Below are 21,716 nucleotides of genomic sequence, written 5' to 3'. Positions count from 1 at the left end.
TGCGTCCCTCCAAAAGTGAGCTGCGGGCGCGGAAGGCCCATTCTCGGCGGTCCGTGCTCGAATCGTGGTCGAGGCGGTTGGCCAACCCCACGTGGGGTCTACGGACCGTCGAGGCGGTTTACCTAGTCTTTGATGACTGGGTGAATCGTGGCCGAGGACGCCTCACCTTCCGTCTGGTGCAGGTGCTGACTGGGCACGGATGCTTCGGAAAGTATCTGCACCGGATAGGAGCTGAGCCGACGACGAGGTGCCACCATTGTGGACACGACCTGGACACGGCGGAGCATACGCTCGCTGTCTGCCCCGCTTGGGAGGTGCAGCGCCGTGTCCTGGTCGCAAAGATAGGACCGGACTTGTCGCTGCCTGGCGTCGTGGCGTCGATGCTTGGCGGTGACGAGTCCTGGAAGGCTATGCTCGACTTCTGCGAGTGCACCATCTCGCAGAAGGAGGCGGCGGGGCGAGTGAGGCAAAGCTCTCCTCACTACGCAGAAATCCGCCACCGCCGAGCAGGGGTTCGGGACCGGGGTCTCGTCCGTAACCCGGCCCCCTAAGAGCTTCGGGCTCCACCCGTTTTGTGCGGGAAGGAGCCTAGGCGTGGGGCGGCGTGGTAAGCCGCGTTCCCCCGACCGCTCCGGGGGAAGGTGTAGCCCGGCGCCATCAATGCGGGCTCTTGGCCCGTCGACCGAGGGAACCGGCGGTCGTGTCGCTGGCGGCCGCCGGTCCGGCGTCTGGGGGACGGCGGGATGGATGTAATATGCTCTGCGTAAACCCTGTCCCGCCGTCTCAATAGCTCCGACTGGGTTCCCACCCGGTCCGGGGTAGGGCGCCGGCTGTGAGCGGCAGGAGTTTTTAGTGAGGTTCAACTCCCACATACACCACCCGCCGTGTGGGTGGTGATCCGGCGATTTTCTCCAGTGGAAAAAAAAAAAAAAAAAAAAGTACGTCTCTCATAGGCTGCAAGTCCTAAGTCATCTTTTAAAATACGCGACATAGTTCTAGGTGCTATCTTCATCTCCCGAGATAAAATATTTTGCTTTCAGACAGGATTTCTTCGAATTCTTTCCATTGCTGCTTTGACCACCTTTTTCGTACGAACACTACGTGCACGGCCAGATCATTTTCTGTCACAAACAGAGGAGGTCTCATTGCATCTATTAACAGCCCGGTACACAAATATTTTACTAATACCAAGCGTATGGAGAGTTTTAAAAATTGCATTTGACTCCATACCTACTTTATGTAATGCAATCACAGCGATTCGGTTCTCTATATCACCCCACTCCATTTTAATATCGCAAAATATTGTACAATGTATTGGCGCCAAAATGAGAAAACTCAATGAGCAATCATATAAAAATGACGGATTCCAAATTCAAATGTAATATTTTGTTTATTTTTAATTGTAACAGTATTTATGGCCAGACTAAATAATAGTTGGTTGTTGGTTTTCCTTTTAGTAAATAAATAAATAAATTATTAAAGTAACCCTCTAAAAAGTTTCACAATTGAACGTTTGCTGGTTGATTGTTGTCAATAGGTGTGACTGTAAATCAAAGCAAATTACTATATGGATACACGTCGTGCACACGGCCCTATATTAACCCGGAATAAGGAAAGATAAAAGCGACAAATCCGACAACATACCCAATTAATAATACCGCATGTACGAGATTCAAGAGATCCCATATTAACCGCTATTGCGGGATCGTTCGTTCGAGAGAAATTTTAAATCGATTCTCCAGTGCTTTCTTCGCCGAGAAACCAATCCCGTCGCACAATAAGCGAGCTTACAATGGCCGCTGTTATGGCGGGAAGATGACGAGAATCACACTGGTGCTCAAAGTTCTTAAGGCGTGTTTAGATATGTGCCGTTTAAGAACGCACCATTTTTTTTGTGTGTTGCGTAAACCGGAACGCACGAGAGGTTTAAATAAAGAAGATAGTCTGGGCACGAGATTTTTTTACCGCCGAAAATAAGACGAAAACATCATAATAAGTGATTAAATAAAATAATTTAATATTAAAATAAAACCCGATTTTGAAACATTATTTATTAGTGCTCTGTTTGTATTGGTCTTAGCGTGATGTTATATGGCCTATCCTCCTCCGTGCGTCGTATTCCTCAGTTCTGAGGGTCGTGACCTTTACTTAGCACTTTTGTTCCTCCTTTCACTTGTGTCCTCCGCGCAGTGGATAGCGACATTGATGCTGGATTCCAAAATCGTCTTAATCTGTTCGGACCAGCGCATGGGACTACGCCCCTCAATAAATGGGCTATCTAATACTGAAATAATTTTTCAAAGCGGACCAGTAGTTCCTGAGATTAGCGCGTTCAAACAAACAAACTCTTCAGCTTTATAATATTAGTATAGATAACGCAAATTATCAGATAAAAATGTGCTTAACAAACTTTCCGATGACTATCAAGCAAATACTTCGAAATTATTGTCACACAGTATTAATAATGTCAACTGCGAGTAGTTTTTGGTCATTCATATTCTGCACTGATAACAGTATGACCATTAATTTGTCTTTTTTTTCCTTTTCCTTCCTTTTCCTTTCTTATTTAATGTACTAGACGGACGATTCTTGTGTTGCGAGTAATGTAGTACAATTACAATGACATCTCTCTTATCGTAAATGTCGACAGCCATCTTTAGACATGAGGTGAGAAACTCATCAGAATTGTACAATACGACTCTCAAAAAATTATAAAATATTTAGGTACATACATATGAGTATATAGTATATATATAATTTTTTTTTATATAATTCTTTTTTTTATTCCTTAGATGGGTGGACGAGCTCACGGCCCACCTGATGTTAAGTGTTTACCGGAGCCCATAGACATCTACAACGCAAATGCCGGCACCTACCTTGAGACTTGAGTTTTAAGGTCTTACTTTTAACTACGGCTGCCCCAATCTTCAAACCGAAACGCATTATTGCTTCACGGCAGATATAGGCAGGGTGGTGGTACCTATCCTTGCGGACTCGCAAGACGTACCTCTCAAGACCCTACCACCAGTAAAAATACATAAAAGTATATATTTTTATACAATAGAGTATAATATATGCTGGAATGTACATATAATTACTGTATATTTGAAAGTTTGAAAACGTCCTAAGTTAAATACATACATATATTTATTTGCTCTGTTTTTGTGTGTTTTTAAATCAAAATCAAATCATTATCAATCAATATATTTATTAATGATTTATTTATATTATGAATATTATATTTCATGATTTATTTGTTTGTATATTTTAACTGGTTCCCATAGTACAGGGAATCTTAGCTTGGGGTCTGATAACCCTGTGTGTGTTTTTTTTATCTAGTGTGAAAGCGCCCTTATAAGGATTACGCTATTTACGTACCATCCTGTACCTACGGCGTGATGTCTGACGTTTATTTTATGTTCCAGATGAAATATTCGATAGAGCTTCACAAAGATTAACGCAGCCTAGTCGACTTTGTAAATTCTAAATTTTATTTCTTGACGCTTGCAATATTTAGGTAAATTAATACGTGAAGCAAAAACTTTGTATCCCTTTTTGCGAAAATTGCGCGGACGGAGGAGTATGAAATTTTCCACACTTATAGAGAATATAGAGAAGAAGTGCACAATGCTAATATTTTTTTTAAATAATGCATAAAACATACATTAAATCAATAAAGAAAACATTACACACACTACATACCATGTTTTTGACGCACACACGCATGCATCCTATTTATTGTCAAACTTTTGTTCTTGACGTCTGTTGTCAAATTGAGAATAGATTAAATATTGTTTGTCTTTGTTAACTGTGTAGTCTTGGCAAAATTTGTGATTTTAGAAGTATGAAATACAATCATAATAGTGTACAAACTTACAATTCCAATTGATTATAGTCGAATTTCGACTACTGCGGGACCACTAGTTTAGGTAAAAAGTCTATTTGGATATTATGTTGGTGGTACGTGGTGAGCAGAACATGGCCACGGGTCATGCTAACCTCACACCTGTACGTACTTGTAGTATAACTTCTCTAATTGGTTATGTAGTAGAATAGATCACTCCGTCCCTTACTGTGGGTGACGTTAAAGATGACTAAGGGAATTAGCGGATAATAAGTAACAGCTATTTCTGAGTATTATATCAGCGTATTGCGATCGATAAGTCGCATTCATTCGCTTGATGTAAGGCGTAGTGTAAGCCCCTACAAGTAGATACCATCATCCTGCCTATTCCTAGTCTATTTGTATCGGGTGGTTATCATAGATAGAACACAAGATTTGAGAGATGCTTTAATCTCGCTGAAGATATTTTCAAGATAAGTTTGGATTATGCAAGTTCAATTTGGACCATTTGTCTATCGTGCAATTTTACCCACTCGGTAGAAGATTTTACCTTTGTCGTTATCAGAAACAGTTACGCATTCCGGTTTGAAGGGTAGATGGTAGTATTCACTTGGTGATTTCCATAGATCACGCTGATTGCTTTGGACAAGATGAGCCATGAATTAGTCAATTCATTTACGCAAGAAAGTGAAGTATGTAGATATATCTATTTAACACTAGTGTTTGGGTAGCTATCGCATAGCTGCCCATATACTGGTGGTAGGACCTCTTGTGAGTCCGCACGGGTAGGTACCACCGCCCTACCAATTTTTGCCGTGAAGCAGTAATGCGTTTCGGTTTGAAGGGTGGGGCAGCCGTTGTAACTTTACTGAGACCTTAGAACTTATATCTCAAGATGGGTGGCGCATTTACGTTGTAGATGTTTATGGGCTCCAGTAACCATTTAACACCAGGTGGACTGTGAGCTCGTCCACCCATCTAAGCGATACAAAAAAAAATTACCACTACGAGAGATTACAAAAAGAACTCGCGGAACTAATAAAATTTCAACTTTACACCATAATCTGAGAAGTCTCTTACATAATACTTAGATAATAGCGAACATTTAAAAGATGTAGAATCGAGGAGAAAATTTTAAATTGATTTCGTCTCGTTTTCGACACGGATCATTTGGACTCACCCCGGGGTCTATTGTCCTTTACCGATGTTGCCAGGGGTAAGCCGCAAGATAAAATTACTTATCTTTTAATTTAAAAGGAGTTTTATTCAAAATGAATTTCGTTTACAAAATCCCTTTTGCTTACTGCAGAACAAAGGCAGGGTTATTGCTTAGATGGGTGAACAAGTTTACGGCCCGCCTGATGTAAATGGTTACAGTAGTATTGGATATTACGTTAAAATGTATTAATAAAAGATTGCGGCTTTGTAATGCCGAATCAGAAGCAAAAAATGTATTTTAAATTAATAAAAAAAAAGTAAATTAAAATAAATGCAGTAATCATCATCAATTTATGCAGTAATTAACTAGTACTAATAACATGACTATACTTAAAAGGGTGAACGAGCTTACAGTCCACTAAATTGTTAAGTGGTTACCGTAAGGTCCATGCGATTTTAATTGAAGTACGTATCCCGTATACATACAGGTACATATCCATTATTTGTGTTTAAAATATCCCACTTACCTCTTCAGCGCCCTACGGCCGATTAGAAGTGGATGCACATATGCCATGGTATACGGCTCTAGTAACTACCGAATATATGAACACCATTAGTTTACCATGGCATATGAAAATAATAAAATACGTATCATTTAATTAATTCTAAAGTTTCGAATACTTAAAATTTTACGACATTTAAATTTCTTTACCAAGAAATATTTTTATTTAAAATAATTATGTCGTTAATATGTACTTATATAATACATAACAGTATACCGCAACATACTTGCGGTATCTTTTTCAGAATTCCCTGCATAAAAATGATTGTCATTTTTTTATAGCTGTGTATTGTATTCAAAATCATTGTTCTATATATATGTCGTTAATATGTACTTATATAATACATAACAGTACACCGCAACATACCTGCTGTATCTTTTTTAGAAATTCCCTAAAAAGAAACGATTGTCATTTATTTATAGCTGTGTGTATTGTATTCAAAATTATTGTTCTATAACGTTAATATAACTTCAATATTGTATGTTGGTTTAAGAAATTACTCGTAAATATGTACCCAATTTTTTTTTAAAATCAGTAATTACATTTATGCAATATAATCAAACTAGAATCGCTAATTCGTTCAAGCTTACAAATCGAAATGCTTATTAAGTAAGTTCGTAACTGTATTTATCTTGTAAAATCCATTCCTTAATCCGAGAACTTTTTAAACATTTCAAAATAACTAAGGAGTTCAAACGGAGCGGAGCGATAGATTTGCAAAGCGTGAAGCCGTAACCAAACACAGATGTAAAGATCCTGAATATGTTTGGATATAGCTAAAAACATTAAATCTTAATATATATAAATAACGTGTCAAGTTGTTTGTCCGCGATGGACACCTAAACTACTGAATGAATTTTAACTTTTTTTTTAATATGTCTTTTGTTCCAACTTAGGTCATACGATGGTTTTTATTCCGATTAATGGTCGCAACATTTATTAATTAACAATAAAATGATTTCTTATGTGGCCGGGTCTGCTAGTAATTAAAATAGAATTCATATTTAGTTAGTATAATGAGCAAGCAAGTGCTAATTAAGCAAAATTATTTCATTGTCAATTTTTTTGGATAATTCTAGATCTTCCTAAGTTTGATAGATTTATCTCACCCTTAATATTGGTTTTTACCAATTTCCTAAATGAACTATTTAATTGCGGTAGAACTATTTGTTTTAACGGAATTCGTGTACACATACATATTTTATGGCACGAGAATTGAATAAAAAAAATCAACGTTATTCCATTGGAAATGGATCAATATTCAATTCAGTATTTGACGATTACACGGTTAAAAATTTGGAAAACTTGGCTCAATTTTCTTTACATAAGCGTCTCAGTGCTCATGTTCAAATCAAAACAAAAGGAATTAGTTTTGTTAAAACAAAAGGTTAAGTGTTATTTTATTAAAATATCAACGTTAGATCCATTGATTAAACATCCCTGCTAGTGAGTGGTAACAAATCAAACCGTAAAAAGTTTTGTCGAAGACTTCTGATAAACGACGTAGCCGAAGAACTTCCCTCGTAGTACTTATTTGTACTTCATTTGTAAAGGGGATTCTGCTTCCTTCTTTATTATTATTTTATTGCATAAAAGCTTCAGGGTGGTTTTTTGATTAAAAAAATCTTCTACTCGAGTAACGGGTTAGTTATAATAATGTTTTTATAATTTATTTATGTTTATTTAAAATCTTATTAATTATACAATATTTTTTAAAAAAGATGTTAAAAATATTATACATTTTTTAAAAAACACAATATAAAATTAGATTGCCGCTGATGGCGGTGTCTACGACACAAGCCACCAGTGGTTAGGACTCCAGAGTGAGAAAACTCCTCACGAATTCAAATTCAAATTCAAAATAATTTATTTTAACTTAGATGTCAGTATGACACACTTGTTGAATGTCAAAATACAAATAACAATGTTAACTCTACCACCGGTTCCAATGCGTGCAGTATCGATGATAATTTTACATACTATATTTACACTATATATATATAGTTATTTTTATTATTATCATTAAAATATAAATAATATACATAGAAAAACATTTTTGTCGAACTGTCAGATAATCTGTCGATTTACAGTAAAAAAATTAGTGACAACGCACATGTGGAAATTCAACGTATGTGTGCTTATACACATACGGATAATCCTTAAGCACGCAATAGATTGAATGTTCTTAAAATTCCAAACGACGTATGTATTCGGCTCCTCAACAAAGACATGTACGTATTAAGAACCTCAGCAATCGAGAAATGTGAAGCTTGTTCATAATTCATTCGGAGAGTGGAGATTTCTTCGAAATTTATATTTTCGCTAATCCGTCTGATATAGGGGCTTTAACGGCACAGGATGTTCTAAATGAATAATCTCATGGTTGTGTGTTAAAAAAACATGGGTATGTTAAAATAAAACCAAATCATTACTAAAAAGATTGAATTATATCATAAATTAATAAAGAATAGAAACCAATTACCCATATATTTCAGCTTATCCGAATTCATTATATTACACTTTTTTTTTATTTTTATTGCTTAGATGGGTGGACGAGCTCACAGCCCACCTGGTGCTAAGTGGTTACTGGAGCCCATAGATATCTACAACGTAAATGCGCCACCTACCTTGAAATATTAGTTCTAAGGTCTCAGTATAGTTACAACGACTGCCCCAACCTTCAAACCGAAACGCATTACTGCTTCACGGCAAAAATAGGCGGAGTGGTGGTACCTACCCGTGCGAACTCACAAGAGGTCCTACCACCAGTAACACTTGTTTGACGTTGGTCGCGCCAAAATTGATTTCTACATATTATTTACTATGTGTGTGTGTTTTTATTATTTATTAAATATTGGACTTTGGTAAAGTCCGCAAACAAGTCTAATTCTGACCTTCTAAAGTAAAAACAGGGATTTTCAACAATATTCCTTCGAAAAGGGATATTTGTGGCCTTGTGTTTTTATTTATTCGCCATTCTACGTCATCAATTAAATTAAATATGTTCAAGGGTTATTTTATATTTGAGATGTTTCTAGAATTACAACTACGTAAGGCGCAAGTAGTGAATATAAAAATAATCACATTGTTACTAGATTTCACTAGTGAGTAATAATACTAATGATGATTGCTGAGTAAGAACAAAAAAAAAACATCAAGGCACATAGAAAATTGGGCACAAAACGTGCTCTAAACAATTAAGATGCACACCCTGTATTCTACAATAAGACGTACGGAACCCGACGCCCGCAACCAGAACAAAAGGAGATGGGTAATAAAATTTGTAAACGTCTGTATGATACGCGCGCTTAACCCCCGACTGTGCTCTTTGGCGACGCGGTGTATAATGAGAATGGGTAATTCGTCCTGTACGTCTAGCATCGAGTGAAAGATAAATTATGCAAAGAAAAACATGTGCTTTTGATTTATTTAAATGTAGAATAGCTCTAGAAGCTAAAATGTTTGAAGTATTATATTTGACGCACGTATTTCTCAATTGGTGATGAGCGTCTGAGCCACCGACCCGACGGAAGACGTAGGGCGTCTATAGTTTTATCCAATCAGTGGATGTCATAAGCCTGGAAACGCAAAATGGAAGTCGAGTTGTATTTTTTATTCACCGGCTTCAGAAAAGAAGGAAGTAGTTCTTAATTCGGATCGTATACCTTTTTTACGCGTTTGGAAAAAGGGCGTAAAATGCAATTTTTTGGGGTCCATCGTCTAGACAGATTTTTTTTTGATCAATTAATAACTAAGAGCTTTGTTACAAAAAAAATATATTTTATTGCGCTACTAGAGCATAACAACCAGATCTTGAATAGTAAGTACTACTTAAGTAAAATTTACTGATGGCATACTAGAAGATTTTTAAATTCGTATTAAAAAAAAATATACTTAAAAAGTTTCTTGTTTAACCTTGAAGAAGAACAAAACCGCAATATAAATGCTTAAAGCTGCAGCCATTTAAAAGCCACGTAGCACTGCTACATCGTAGGATCGTAGCACAAAGCGTAGCCGCAGCCGTTGGCCGCATGCCAGCCTACCTGTTGTACTGACATGTTCTTAAGCCTCTCATAGACCTTAGTAACTGTTGCACGAGTTAAAAAAAACTAAGAAAAGACTTTACTTTCCCGTTTATATTTTAAAACAAACACTAACTGACCTTAGACTGACCTTTTAGCTATTGCATAACATTCTTTAAATTGTTGTTTTATATTGCTAACTGCTGCTTGATGGTATAGAAAATAATCTTGCTCTGTGATCCAAAGAGTAGGTGGGCATTATTTTCAAGTATTTTTTATAAGAATTATCTAAAAATGGACTCGACTCAAAGTGAAAGCTTGTCTATTTAACGTCATAGTAGACTTCTTGAATTCTTGCTTCTCATCTAACACTATTTTAGGTGTTAAAAGTAAAGGACCTTAAACAAATACCACGAAATTCTTTATTTCATATTTCGAACTTTTTATTAAGTGACCTCTTTTTAAACTAGGTGCAGTATGACCAAATATATTTCGTTCATTTACTGCTTTCATTATTTCGGTGCGAGGCGAAGAGAGAGACGTGAATAATTCAACTCTGCGACTGTGACCGTCATTTGAATCCGAATAATATTTGCAGTAAAGCTGTATTGCTAAAAACGTTATTTTTAAGATGTTACAAAACTTGAATACGTCTAAAAGAATTCTCTAAAACGATCGATCTGGTTTCGCTAAATTTTACACAGCAAAATGCCTATAGACCACTTCTGTGTCAAGTGACTACTACAGTTCATAGGAAACACAACGTGAATGTCGCCATCTACTATGAGAACTAGGCATCGAAAACTGCTAAAACTTTCAAAAATATTTTTTTTGATTCGAGACATAAATAATCAAGTGGCAGATGTATTGATGAGCACGCAACAAACTATACCATATTTTTTCCTGAAGTGAAACTCGGGGGTCCTTAATTAGGGAGCAGGATAGAAAATACCAAATAATCTGACTAATTCTGACGGAATAGCACAGATTTAGAGTCGCATACCCACTCCTTCTGAGTAGCTGCAAATAATATCTGATGACCTCAGATTGATGCTTTTCTATCACGCAGCAAGGCAATAATGAATTGACATGACTTTTTGAAAGCGATATATTTTTTATTTATTGCCCTTGTAGGCAGACGCGCATAAGGCCCACCTGATGGTGAGTGGTCATTGTCGCTCATGGACGTCAACAAAACCGGAGGCACAGCCAAGGTGCTGCTTACCGCTGACCATTTTCCTTACGCCTCGTTTGACGAAGCTCATGTCGTAGTGCTCGGGAAATACCGTGGAAGGAAGTTAATTCCAAAGCTGGATGGTACGTGGCAAAAAATATTTCTGGAAACGCACTGAGGATCAAACAACTGCGTTCTAGGTTGTATACAATCTAAACGGACTATTTTAGAACTGGGTCTTTAGTTTATTTATTTATTTATTTATTTATTTATTTATTTAATTAGTCTACTTACAAATTAACAGTATAAACCAAAACATTTGTAAGGTATTAATAATTAGCTTAAGTAATTCCTGACAACAAAAATAAATCGCTGCAAACCATCATGGAATATATCCATTTCCGGAGCATAAGCTAGCAAGCCATTGAGTAGCGAGACAGCACGATGCGTCGGGGAGTTAACGGTGTGCTGCGTACGCGCGTGCGTAGTACTAAGAAGCTGCCGCTGGCGACGCACCCCTCCACACATACATCCGCGCATGTAGCCATCAGGCACATATAACGACACTGATTCCAGTGCAGTGGAGTTATCAATTTTGTTATGCAATAGCTGATAATAATGCACCACAAGAGTCATCTTCCGTCTGAGCTCAAGAGTATCTAATCCGACCATACCAGTCACATAAAGTGATGGATACAAGAACGGATAGTATCCATACATTTTCTTGAATAGGAACCTGCAAAATTTTTTATGTAGTTTTTCCAGCATTAGCTTTTGAACTGCTTCGCGAGGATCCCACACGAGTGCGTTATATTCAAGACTACTTCGCAAATAGGCATCGTACAGCATAACAATCACACGATGGCCTACAAAGTCGTGCGTCTGACGAATTATGAACCCGAGCAGACCACTACCCCTTTTACATATATTTTGTATGTGATCTTTAAACGTTAGCTTGGAATCGAAAATAACTCCCAGGTCACGTATAACTGCCACATGATTCAAAATGACTCCAGATAAATGGTATGGAAACAACACGGGCGACCGTGACCGGCTGTAAGCAACGACCTTGCATTTATTAGTATTAAAATGCAAGCGGTTACGCTCTCCCAATTCTGCAACCCGAGTAATGTCGCGTTGCAAAGCATGGCGCTCAGCATCACACCCGACCCCAACGTACAGCTTAAGATCGTCAGCAAACATAAGACACTTGGTCCTCTCACTGAGAATAGAAGATAGATCATTTATCATGATTAAAAACTGAGTGGGACCAAGGTTACTACCCTGACTGACCCCTGATCTTGTAAAATAAGTTTTAGATTTGAAACCCGCTAACTCAACATGCTGAGACCTATCAGAGAGATAAGAAGAAAATAATTTGAGGAGTTTTGGGGTAAATCCGAATGAAGCAAATTTCATCAACAATACGTCATTATCGACACGGTCGAAGGCTTTTTCAAAGTCTAAGTATACAGCGTCGACTTGTTTCCCTGCATCCATTTCAGCAGCAACATAGTTGACGAAATTAATATGGTTAGTTGCCGTAGATCTACCAGCTCGAAAACCATGTTGACTGTCAGTCAATTGGTTCCGGATCTGCGCACTAACATGTTTATTAATAATGGACTCAAATATCTTTGCAAATACTGATAATACTGCGATGGGTCGATAGTTTTTCACATCTGTGCGGTCACCACCCTTGAAGACCGGAGTTACTCTAGTGTGCTTCCACGTAGATGGATATGTGGACAATCGGAGTGAGAGATTATAAATATGTAGTAGTGGTACACTAAGCACACTTATACAATCCTTAGCCAAAAAGGAAGGGATACGATCTGGACCTGATGCGGAGAACGGCTTAATGCGCTTCACAGCACAGCGCAGGTCGGAATTATCTACAGTCAATAAAGCTACTCGAGCACTGGAACAAAACTGTGATGTTATTGCTGCACTATGCTGGGCCTCAGTTGGATCTAATTTGGGTTCATCGGCTAAGAAAACTGAACTGAAGTAAGTTGCAAATGCATCTGCCGCGTATTGTCCTTCCACAGGTTTTCCCAAGTAATCATAATATTTATTACAATTATGCCTACTTTGTCGCTTATCTTTAATAAACTTCCAAAATATTTTTGGATTATCACCGATGTCTCTCTCTATACTCAACAAATATTTTTTATACGCTGTCTCGATCAGATATTTTATTCTACTCCTATAATATTTAAACAATTCTAAATTTACTTCTTTTCCCTCAGCTTTGTACCTTTTGTGGTTAAAATGTTTGAATCTTAAGTTTTGTATTATTTCGGAAGTAAACCAAGTTGGGTATTTATTGGTTTGATTTGTTACTATGCAACGTTTGGTCGGCACACAGTAGTCGATTATAGAGTATAATTTGTTATAAAATGTATTAAGAGCGATGTTGACATCTGTCTCAGAAACAATGTCACTCCAATCAATCTCAGCAAAAGATGCATATAGTACATTAATATCAGCTTTACGAAAATTCCATTGGAAGCCGCTATCCAGTACGTAGGCTGGATCGGATGATAGAGGGAGGGAGGGCATGCCGGCGCCGACACAGCTCCGCCTGCTAGGCCATCGCACGGATACTTCAAGCGTCGGATGATAGCAGTCCTCCGGCACGAGAGCACCGATTCCCCTCACAACACAGACACGTTCTCTGTGTAGTCCACTCAAAACGAAATCCAAGATACCTCCATGATGATTTGGAATAGTATTAAATTGCGTTAATTTACAAAAATTTAAGAAATATTCGAATTGCTCGCGTACATAGGTAGACACAGAATTTAAATTGAAATCACCAATAACAACTACTTCCACCGGTGCAAGTTTACAAATAGCATTTTCGATGGTTTGTAACACATGTATATACTCCATATTATTATAATTAGGCGGTAAGTATACTACACAACAGAGAAACTTAATATTTTTATAAGTTATTAATACAAATAAAACCTCCTGCGCCGCCGTGAGACCATCAATATTAGTAATACGGCGTGAGGAGAAAGTGTCGCGAACAGCGAGCAAGACGCCACCCGCGCCTGCATCGTTAGCACGATCCTGTCGATAGACAGTATATCCCCTAGGGAACAGCTCTCCATCATATACCGAACTAACAAGAAATGTCTCGGTAACAGCTATCAAATGTGCATTCGTATTCAAAAGTGATTTTTTAAATAAACTTAACTTAGATCTAAGACCGCGTACATTTTGATATAAAATATACACTGAAAACGATTTACCAATATTTTTTGTATTTTTAAATGTCGCTGGGCTTACGAAATCCCAGCCGCCATGGCTTAATGCAAATATCCTCTGGCCAATTTGCCGAAGACATAACCAAACCCTCCATTTTAACGGGAACGCTTATTTTGAAAGAGGCGTATTTACCGCGAGGTTTTAGTGACTCGACTATACATACATCTTGTTTACAAATCTGCGTAAGGTGATCGCGAATGATGTCATCGGTAGTTCCCTCCTTAACAAAATAAAGGTGTAAATACTTCCATCTCTCAGCAGCCTCGATGGTCATAGTTCCGGGCGTGGCCGTTCCTTTGAGTACATTAGCTGGTGGACCTCGGGAACGACGCGACTTAACCTCAACCCACTTTTCATTGAGTGTTCCAGATTGAACCTCAGCTGTCCCGGATGAAAGCGATAGTTGCGCTTTAGTGACGTTGTGATGGGTAACAGGGGCATCCGATGAAGGTTGATCCAGTGGCTTGTCATGCAAAGTGCAAACGGAATGTGCGGCAGACGTAGGAAATACTGTTGTCGCACTCGTTGTCCCTTTCTTGCGTCCAGATGCCATCGCTGTGATTGCTGACACGGCCCGAGTACGAGCCAATCGAATCGGTACTTTCTGCTTATTTGTTAACGCAGGAACAGAAATATCACTATCTGATATTTCTGTTCTGTGTTGAGAGATTAGAGAGAGAATGAGAGATTAAAGAGAGAATAAGAGATTAGAGAGAGAATGAGAGATTAGAGAGAGAATGTCAGATTACATAGAGAATGAGAGATTAGAGAGAATGAGAGATTAGAGAAATAGCTCGGAAAGCAGATTTTTTTTATCTCGAAATAATGGAACGTCATTTCTTGCTGTCGATTTTGAAATTCGACACGAGTGGAACCTTGTAGCTTAAGCGAATCCCAAGGGAAGCTTGTGTCAACACAATCTAAATGCTCTATTTTAAGTATTTTGAACCGAAATCCTAGGCTAGTGTTGAGAACACAACTTAATTCCATTTAGTGAAATATAAATTCAGTTCTGGTTTGCGTTTAAACCTTATTTACCCTAGGGAGAGCCCTTTGTCAATATGATGTAGGCCGTATGTGGCTTTGCTTTCATATAACCATTGTTGAACTTTAAATGTGTTGGTTATTTGATTTTATTTGTATGTTACTATGAAACTTCGCGTAACTGGATTCTTAACCTTTTATATACTCGATAAAGTGCCACATATAATTCACATTGTTACTATTTGGTTCGGTCTCATGCCTGTTTAAAAGTACAATGTATTCTTTTTTGTACTCTGAAATACAAGTAAAGTCATTTGATATATAAAGTTTTAATGTTATAAGCGTTATCTGCATACTAAAAATTAGTTTTCCTATTAAAGCTTCGTTGCTAGTGTCCAGTGTGGTTCAATAGATATTTAGTTGTGGTCGAGATAAGCACAACTCGTGACCGGCCTGGCAGCACGCCAGCACCACCTGTTGACTTTATTCTGTTGAATTTTCACTTAGTACAAGACCTACCACCGACTCGTTTTATTTTTACACATTTATAAACTTACTAGCGACCCGCCCTCGCTTCGCGTCGGAAACATTAAATTTTATTATTGATAGTTGAGTCTCGCGATGTTACCCGCGATTATTGTAGTACCGCGGGTGGAGGCGCGGGGCAAAGCTAGTCTAAAAAAAGTAGCCTATGTTACTCCTTATATTATCAGCTACTTGTGAGTGAAAGTCCCGTCAAAATCGGTCCAGCCGTTCCAGAGATTAGCCGGAACAAACAGACAGACAGACAAAAATTGTAAAAAATATATTTTGGTGTATGTAATGTATATGTTACCGGAAATGTATGAAATCAAGGAATTGTATACAAATCCTAGGAAATGTGTACAATTCCGATACTATTTAGGAAATGTATAAAATATTGTTTGAAAAACTATTTAATGCATAGATATCCTAGGAAATGTATAAATTTCCTCGGAATTGTATATAATTCCAATATCGTATTAGGAAATGTATAAAGTAAATGCTTTCTGTAATAAAATACGTTGTTAATAATATTTTTTTATTATAACACTTATTGAGACAATCGAGTAACAGTCATACCGTAAAATAATAATAATATATTCATATTATCTTACTAATTAAATCTTCTAAAATCAACTATCTATTAACTTTTAACGTATCACAAAATCAACTTATATTTATTCTTCTAAAATAAAATTTTCATTTGGCAAGTAATCAGTCTGATAATTCAGTAATTATAAATGTCAAAGTATAAAAGTAAATCTTTATATTATAATACTTTGTCAGTTCATATAGCTATTTATTTTTGCAGGGTAAGCTCGAATGGCATTTGGAAGTACATCATACTTTATTTTTAAAACACAGACATCTTGATGTAGCACAGCTTTTCTTGCAAAGGCACTTCTTAAATCCCTGGCCGGTTCCAGTGGATTGCAAGTTGGCAACTGACCGTAGTGCAAGACTCGTCCCGCTGTCCCCGCGTACCCACCAATATCTTAAATGTTTTACATTTCCGATTGCTATTTAGGAAATGTATAGATTTCCTAGGAAATGTGTAATGTGCAAGTATAATATAATTTATTTCACACATTTCCGTGCGATTTTAGGAATTACATACATTTCCTAGGAATTGTATACAATGACGGATTACATACATTTCCGTTAACATAATATATATATTCATATGCATGTAGTAAAAAGCGTTTTTTTTAATATTACAAACAGACACTCCAATTTTATTTATATGTAGTATAGAAGATGTTTTGAATTAAAAACTTTATGAGCATAAAAACGAGATCCATTGCTTCTTTGCTTTTAATGACCATGGAGTTCAGGGTGAAACGTTGTTTGAGTGCCTATAAAAGCCCATAAGACTTCACAAACTTATGGTCGCGTTCACTTTGAGACCAAAAATGAAAGTCTTTGTAGCATTAGACAATAGCTCCCCTACCCTTTATACTGGAACGCATTAATAAATAAAAGTTATATTTTAATTTTTGCATTCTTTATTGCAGGTAAATTAAGGGGAATTCTGCGAAATTATTGAGAGCGTAGAATGTCAGTAAGTGAATTACTGTTTAGTTGACGTTGAGATCCAACTTGTGGTGCACACATTTCGGATGTTTTCTTAATACGAAGCCTTAAAATATTTGGTACACAATGTAATTTAGTGAAAGTATCCGGACGTGACGTAACAAAAAAAAAAAAAAAAAACGTAGTATAATTCGAAAAATTCTAATTAAGGCTCGCAGGTGTTGTGATATTTTTTAATTTCGCCGTCAAAGTGCGTCGTCAGATGACGAGAAAGATGTCTCGGGGGTGGCAGCAATGAACTTTCGACCCTGTGTTAGAATTCATAATCTTTGCAAGTATTTAATTAAGCTATGAAGCTAATTTTCATGTCCATTTCTTTTTGTAAAATTTATTGGTATTCTTACAACAATCTCACGATTTAATATTTTTACTTTCAAATCATAGCCAGAAATTAAATCTGACACCGAAAATGTTTTGGCTTTACAGCGTTTCCGTGATGTTTTTAAATAATATTGTTTGTAAAATAAATAAATTTTCACTTCAAAAAACTTTACAACACGTTCGTATTTCAACTTGATATTTAAATAAAAATATTGACATAGTTCCCGTTGCGCATTCGATTACCGGTTTTCAATTTGTTTTAACAGGTTTAACTGTATCGGCAGTCCAGCCTGAGGGCTAGCACGGGATACAGTTCATAATTTACGAGATCCACAGCCGTAAACAGTGTACCAAAACAAAATGGATAATGAAAACAATTCTACGTCAGATATTTAATCGAATTACAGAATATAAAATAAAAAAATGTTTCTCGTATTCCCGCTCAGCGTTGCGAGAGCTCCGCTATTGACAGAGCGTTCGGCCACTTGATTCATTTAAAAATTAATTAACTCCATTTTACGTAAACGCGAAACTACAGGCTTCGGTTTTATTTAATATCTTGTCGGCTCATTGAATTTTAATCTCCAATGTTCCAAAAAGTAGGTAGAGTTGGTTTAAAAGAGACCCATATCTTGTTAATTAAATCTGCTCAGTAGGGTGCCTCCAGGCGGAGGCTGGCCGTCTTCTTTAGCTGCCTTTATAAATGCTGCCGAATTTTAGCTTTAATTTAAACTTAACTTAGAAAGCGCTTAAAAGTATTCGCGTATATATTCAAGTCGAAAATTATAATTATCGTAGTACAATGGTGGAAGCATTCGTCGTTTCTCTTTAAGAAATTTTCGAATCTACAGTGCGTTATATCTATCGAATAAGCCGAGTTTCTAGCCCTTTTGATGTCGGTTGCGCAAAATAAGCAATACCTACTACTTAATAAAAAAAGCTTTGTATATATAGGTATATTTTTTTCTTTTTAAGTTAATTTTATATTGGCATATAGTAAAGCATACTCTACTCTAAAACACGATTTTGATTTATTTGTTTTGAAACCAATTATTTGATCTTGTACATTTTCTTGTGAACTTTAGAAAATAAACTTGTGCTGTGATATAAATACATATATGAGAGTAACATATGCGAAGCAGATAGGATAATATATTGCTAGTTTTATTTTATCAATTTCTTTCGTTGGCGGGCATACGAGCTATTTGATATTGAGTGATTGTCATCGTCCGTGAACCTTACCAATTAAAATAGTAGAAAAGCAAAGTCGCTGCCTTCTGTTTTTCAATCAACAAACAACTAAATCATTACTTGTCTTATCTTTTTGACTTTGGATATGCACCAAGCCTAGTTCAGTATTCTATAAGACCTTGAGCCCAAACAAGAGTTCAGATTTAGTTCTAACTTTATAGGAGGTTAAAAACTAGCCCGTATATTATTTTCAGTAATTCGTCACGAAAACTATTCCTCTATGCTTTTGAGCGCTAGAAAATGTTCATCGTCAAACCTTCCTTCGAACAGTCCGTTTCAATATCAAATCAACGGCATCGTGACTGACTTGGTGGTATAGCAGTTAGCGTCCCTATCTACTAGGCCGATAGTCGTGAGTTCTATTTTCGCATCGGACAAACATTCGTCTTATGAAACAATTTCTCTTGCACTTTGTCCATATCTATATATTTTACATAAGTATGTAAATAAGTCTCTGTTTTCCAAAACACAGGAAGTCCTAATTTGAGGTTAGATTAACGTGTAAAATTGTTGTCTCCCGGTTTTTTTATTTACCTATTTGCTTATAGTTATGTATAATGGTAGCCTAGCTCTAAAACAAAACAATACGATTAAAATTTATTCAAGTTTAAAGAAAATAATTTATTAATGGAATGGAATGCCCCTCAACGTAATTCGTAATATCAATTCCCGTACATTACTCGGGAATTCACAAACACACAAGGGTATCTCTTTGTTGAAAGTAAATTGTATGAGATCCAAAAGGTAAGACAGAATAAAGAATAGAGCGGTAACAAAGCGTGAGATAAGTGAATTAAACCCTTTGTAGGGACGGTCAGCTAATGCTAATATAGTCCGATGGAATTGTCTGATGGATTGGTTGTGATAATATTAGTAAAATTGTTCTCCATATGAACATGCAATGTAAACTGCTCGACATTAGATTTTCTCAATTTAATTTAATTAGTACATTTTGTTATTGACACACGTAGGTATGCTAAAACATTTAAAAAATTACTTGTACAACAATTTTAGTATATAGAATTATAGATAGTATTTAATATATAGTATTATAGAATAGTATAAAATAGTTTTTATTTATTCTCTTTATACATAAATAGACAGTCACAACTTAAGCCTCATCACCGTTTCTCGGCAAATACATATATTATGTAAGCTGGTATTAGATACCAATGCGTACTCAAATAACGAGGTACAAACATTATCAAATAGCTTTAAATTGTTTAAATATTTTGTGATGCAACTGGCAGCTTCACATTAAAAATACATTTATGTACGAGCTCTCCGTGTTCTATTTTAAGCAAACGAATAAAAACATTGCGAAATTCCCTGTGTATTTTTGAATATAAAACAACATTAAATACGTTGTAATTTTTAACCGCAGTCCTATAAAAACAGAAGTCGTAGCGAACGTATTCGCAATATTTTCTTTTAGTTCGTTTTCTGTTACACCCCGTGTGCAATGGCCATTTAATTATGAACTGCTTAGTGCAAAGGAACCATTTCTAAAATGAAGACAGTTAAAATTGTTGGTGATTGATGACGTTTGGCTTAAAACAAAAAGCAATTTTTTTACGAGTATTTTTGCAGTGCATGTAATAAAATACAATTAAAATCAACTGAAGTGTTGAACCCCCGATTTCAAGGATAAACAGGTCGTATGCATCTTTCCTTTTGCACTACGAGTAGCATAAAACATTACCAAGAACTGAAGATAAAAGTTTTTTTTTTTAAAGTTACAATACTAACTTCTGACCGTCTTAGCTTCGCACCTACTAACTTTAGCATATTTCTTATAGTGTATTTTATTTTATGTTGATATACCATCAATTGATTCCGTTTCTACAATTTGGCGCAGTGTCAACAATTTTAAATCATTAAGTGTCATAAAAGGTGGAAGAAATAACTAGCAGCTAACTGGCAGCTTAGAGTGTTGCTATATGATGCGAAATATAATTTTTTTTAGTCATACTTATTTTTCTGAAATGAGAAAATCCGTATCTTGCTTTGAGATGCTAACAGAATTATAGGTGTTGTTAGTAGCAATAATAATAATATAATTTTTGATTTTTCGTCGATGATCATTGAATATCTCACGTGAAAAACTACTGCCATTATACCTAAAATGAGCAAGTTTATTTTGTTTGTCTGGAACTAAAGATATCAATATTGTACGGTAACATATGTCAAGGTGGATCGCACCATTATCATTTTGAATGAAGTCACTTAAAACCAGGTCATCTTTTTTTTATTGCTTATTTGGGTGGACGAGCTCACAGCCCACCTGGTGTTAAGTGGTTACTGGAGCCCATATACGTCTATAACGTAAATTCCGCCACCCACCTTGAGATATGAGTTCTAAGGTATCAGTATAGTTAGAGCGGCTGCCCCACCCTTCGAACCGAAACACATTACCGCTTCACGACAGAAATAAGCCGGGTGGTAGTATCAACCCGTGCATGCTCGCAACACGTCTTATCACCAGTAATTACCATACCATAACCATGGAATTCGTTTCTGAATTTTTATATATTTCAATAGAAAAAAACTGTATTTGCCTGCGTGATGATTCTAACACCGGCACATTCGCATCGCTCGATACGTATAAACCAGTCGTCTTGTCCTTTAGGCCACAACAACTGTCAGGTATGTTATGACAAAAAGATAAATTAATTGGTGAAAAAAAAAAGTCCTTCAAATCAAAATATAGGCAATATTTTGATTTGAAGGACTTTATTTTTCATTGCGACTCAAAATATTACCAAGTAAATAAATAAATTCATAAAAGTATGCGCAAACGAATTGTACATATCTTGGGGAGAGCCACAAAAACGACGTGGAGTGCGGCATCTTTGTTTGTCAACCCGCATTCCATCGCTGTGTATTGTACGTTTGTCGGTACTGTGCTTATGAATAACATATACATAAATTAATTATTACACGTGATTTCACTGCCTCGTAAAATTCTATTAACAACTGAAACACACAAAAATAATAATTTTATG

The 21,716-nt window shown here is 36.5% G+C and overlaps 2 protein-coding genes across 2 annotated transcripts in view; one reads left to right on the top strand and one right to left on the bottom strand.

Moving 5' to 3' along the window:
* The window catches only part of heph (polypyrimidine tract-binding protein 1 heph), a 522,083-nt gene that overhangs the window by 170,578 nt on the left and 329,789 nt on the right, over positions 1-21,716 (top strand). The gene's annotated exons all lie outside the window — the stretch shown is intronic.
* Positions 9,549-13,659, bottom strand: LOC149500358 (uncharacterized). Its single transcript, XM_089737058.1, has 2 exons — positions 11,142-13,659; positions 9,549-9,652 (listed from the first exon to the last, which is right to left on the bottom strand). The coding sequence occupies exons 1-2, from the start codon at positions 13,657-13,659 to the stop codon at positions 9,549-9,551; spliced, it is 2,622 nt and encodes an 873-aa protein (XP_089593184.1).

Source organism: Bombyx mandarina, chromosome 22 (genome assembly GCF_030267445.1).
Source record: "Bombyx mandarina strain Sakado chromosome 22, ASM3026744v2".
In the NCBI taxonomy this organism is placed as follows: Eukaryota; Metazoa; Arthropoda; class Insecta; order Lepidoptera; family Bombycidae; genus Bombyx; species Bombyx mandarina.
The sequence above is the reverse complement of the archived record's forward strand: the minus strand, read 5'-3'. Positions and strand labels throughout refer to the sequence as shown.

Coding starts and splice junctions, on each gene's coding strand:
- LOC149500358 (XM_089737058.1), bottom strand. CDS start 13,659: ATGGAGTATATACATGTGTTACAAACCATCGAAAATGCTATTTGTAAA. Junction 9,653..11,141: donor AATGGATATATTCCATGATG/GTTTGCAGCGAT, acceptor CTCGTGCAACAG/TTACTAAGGTCTATGAGAGG.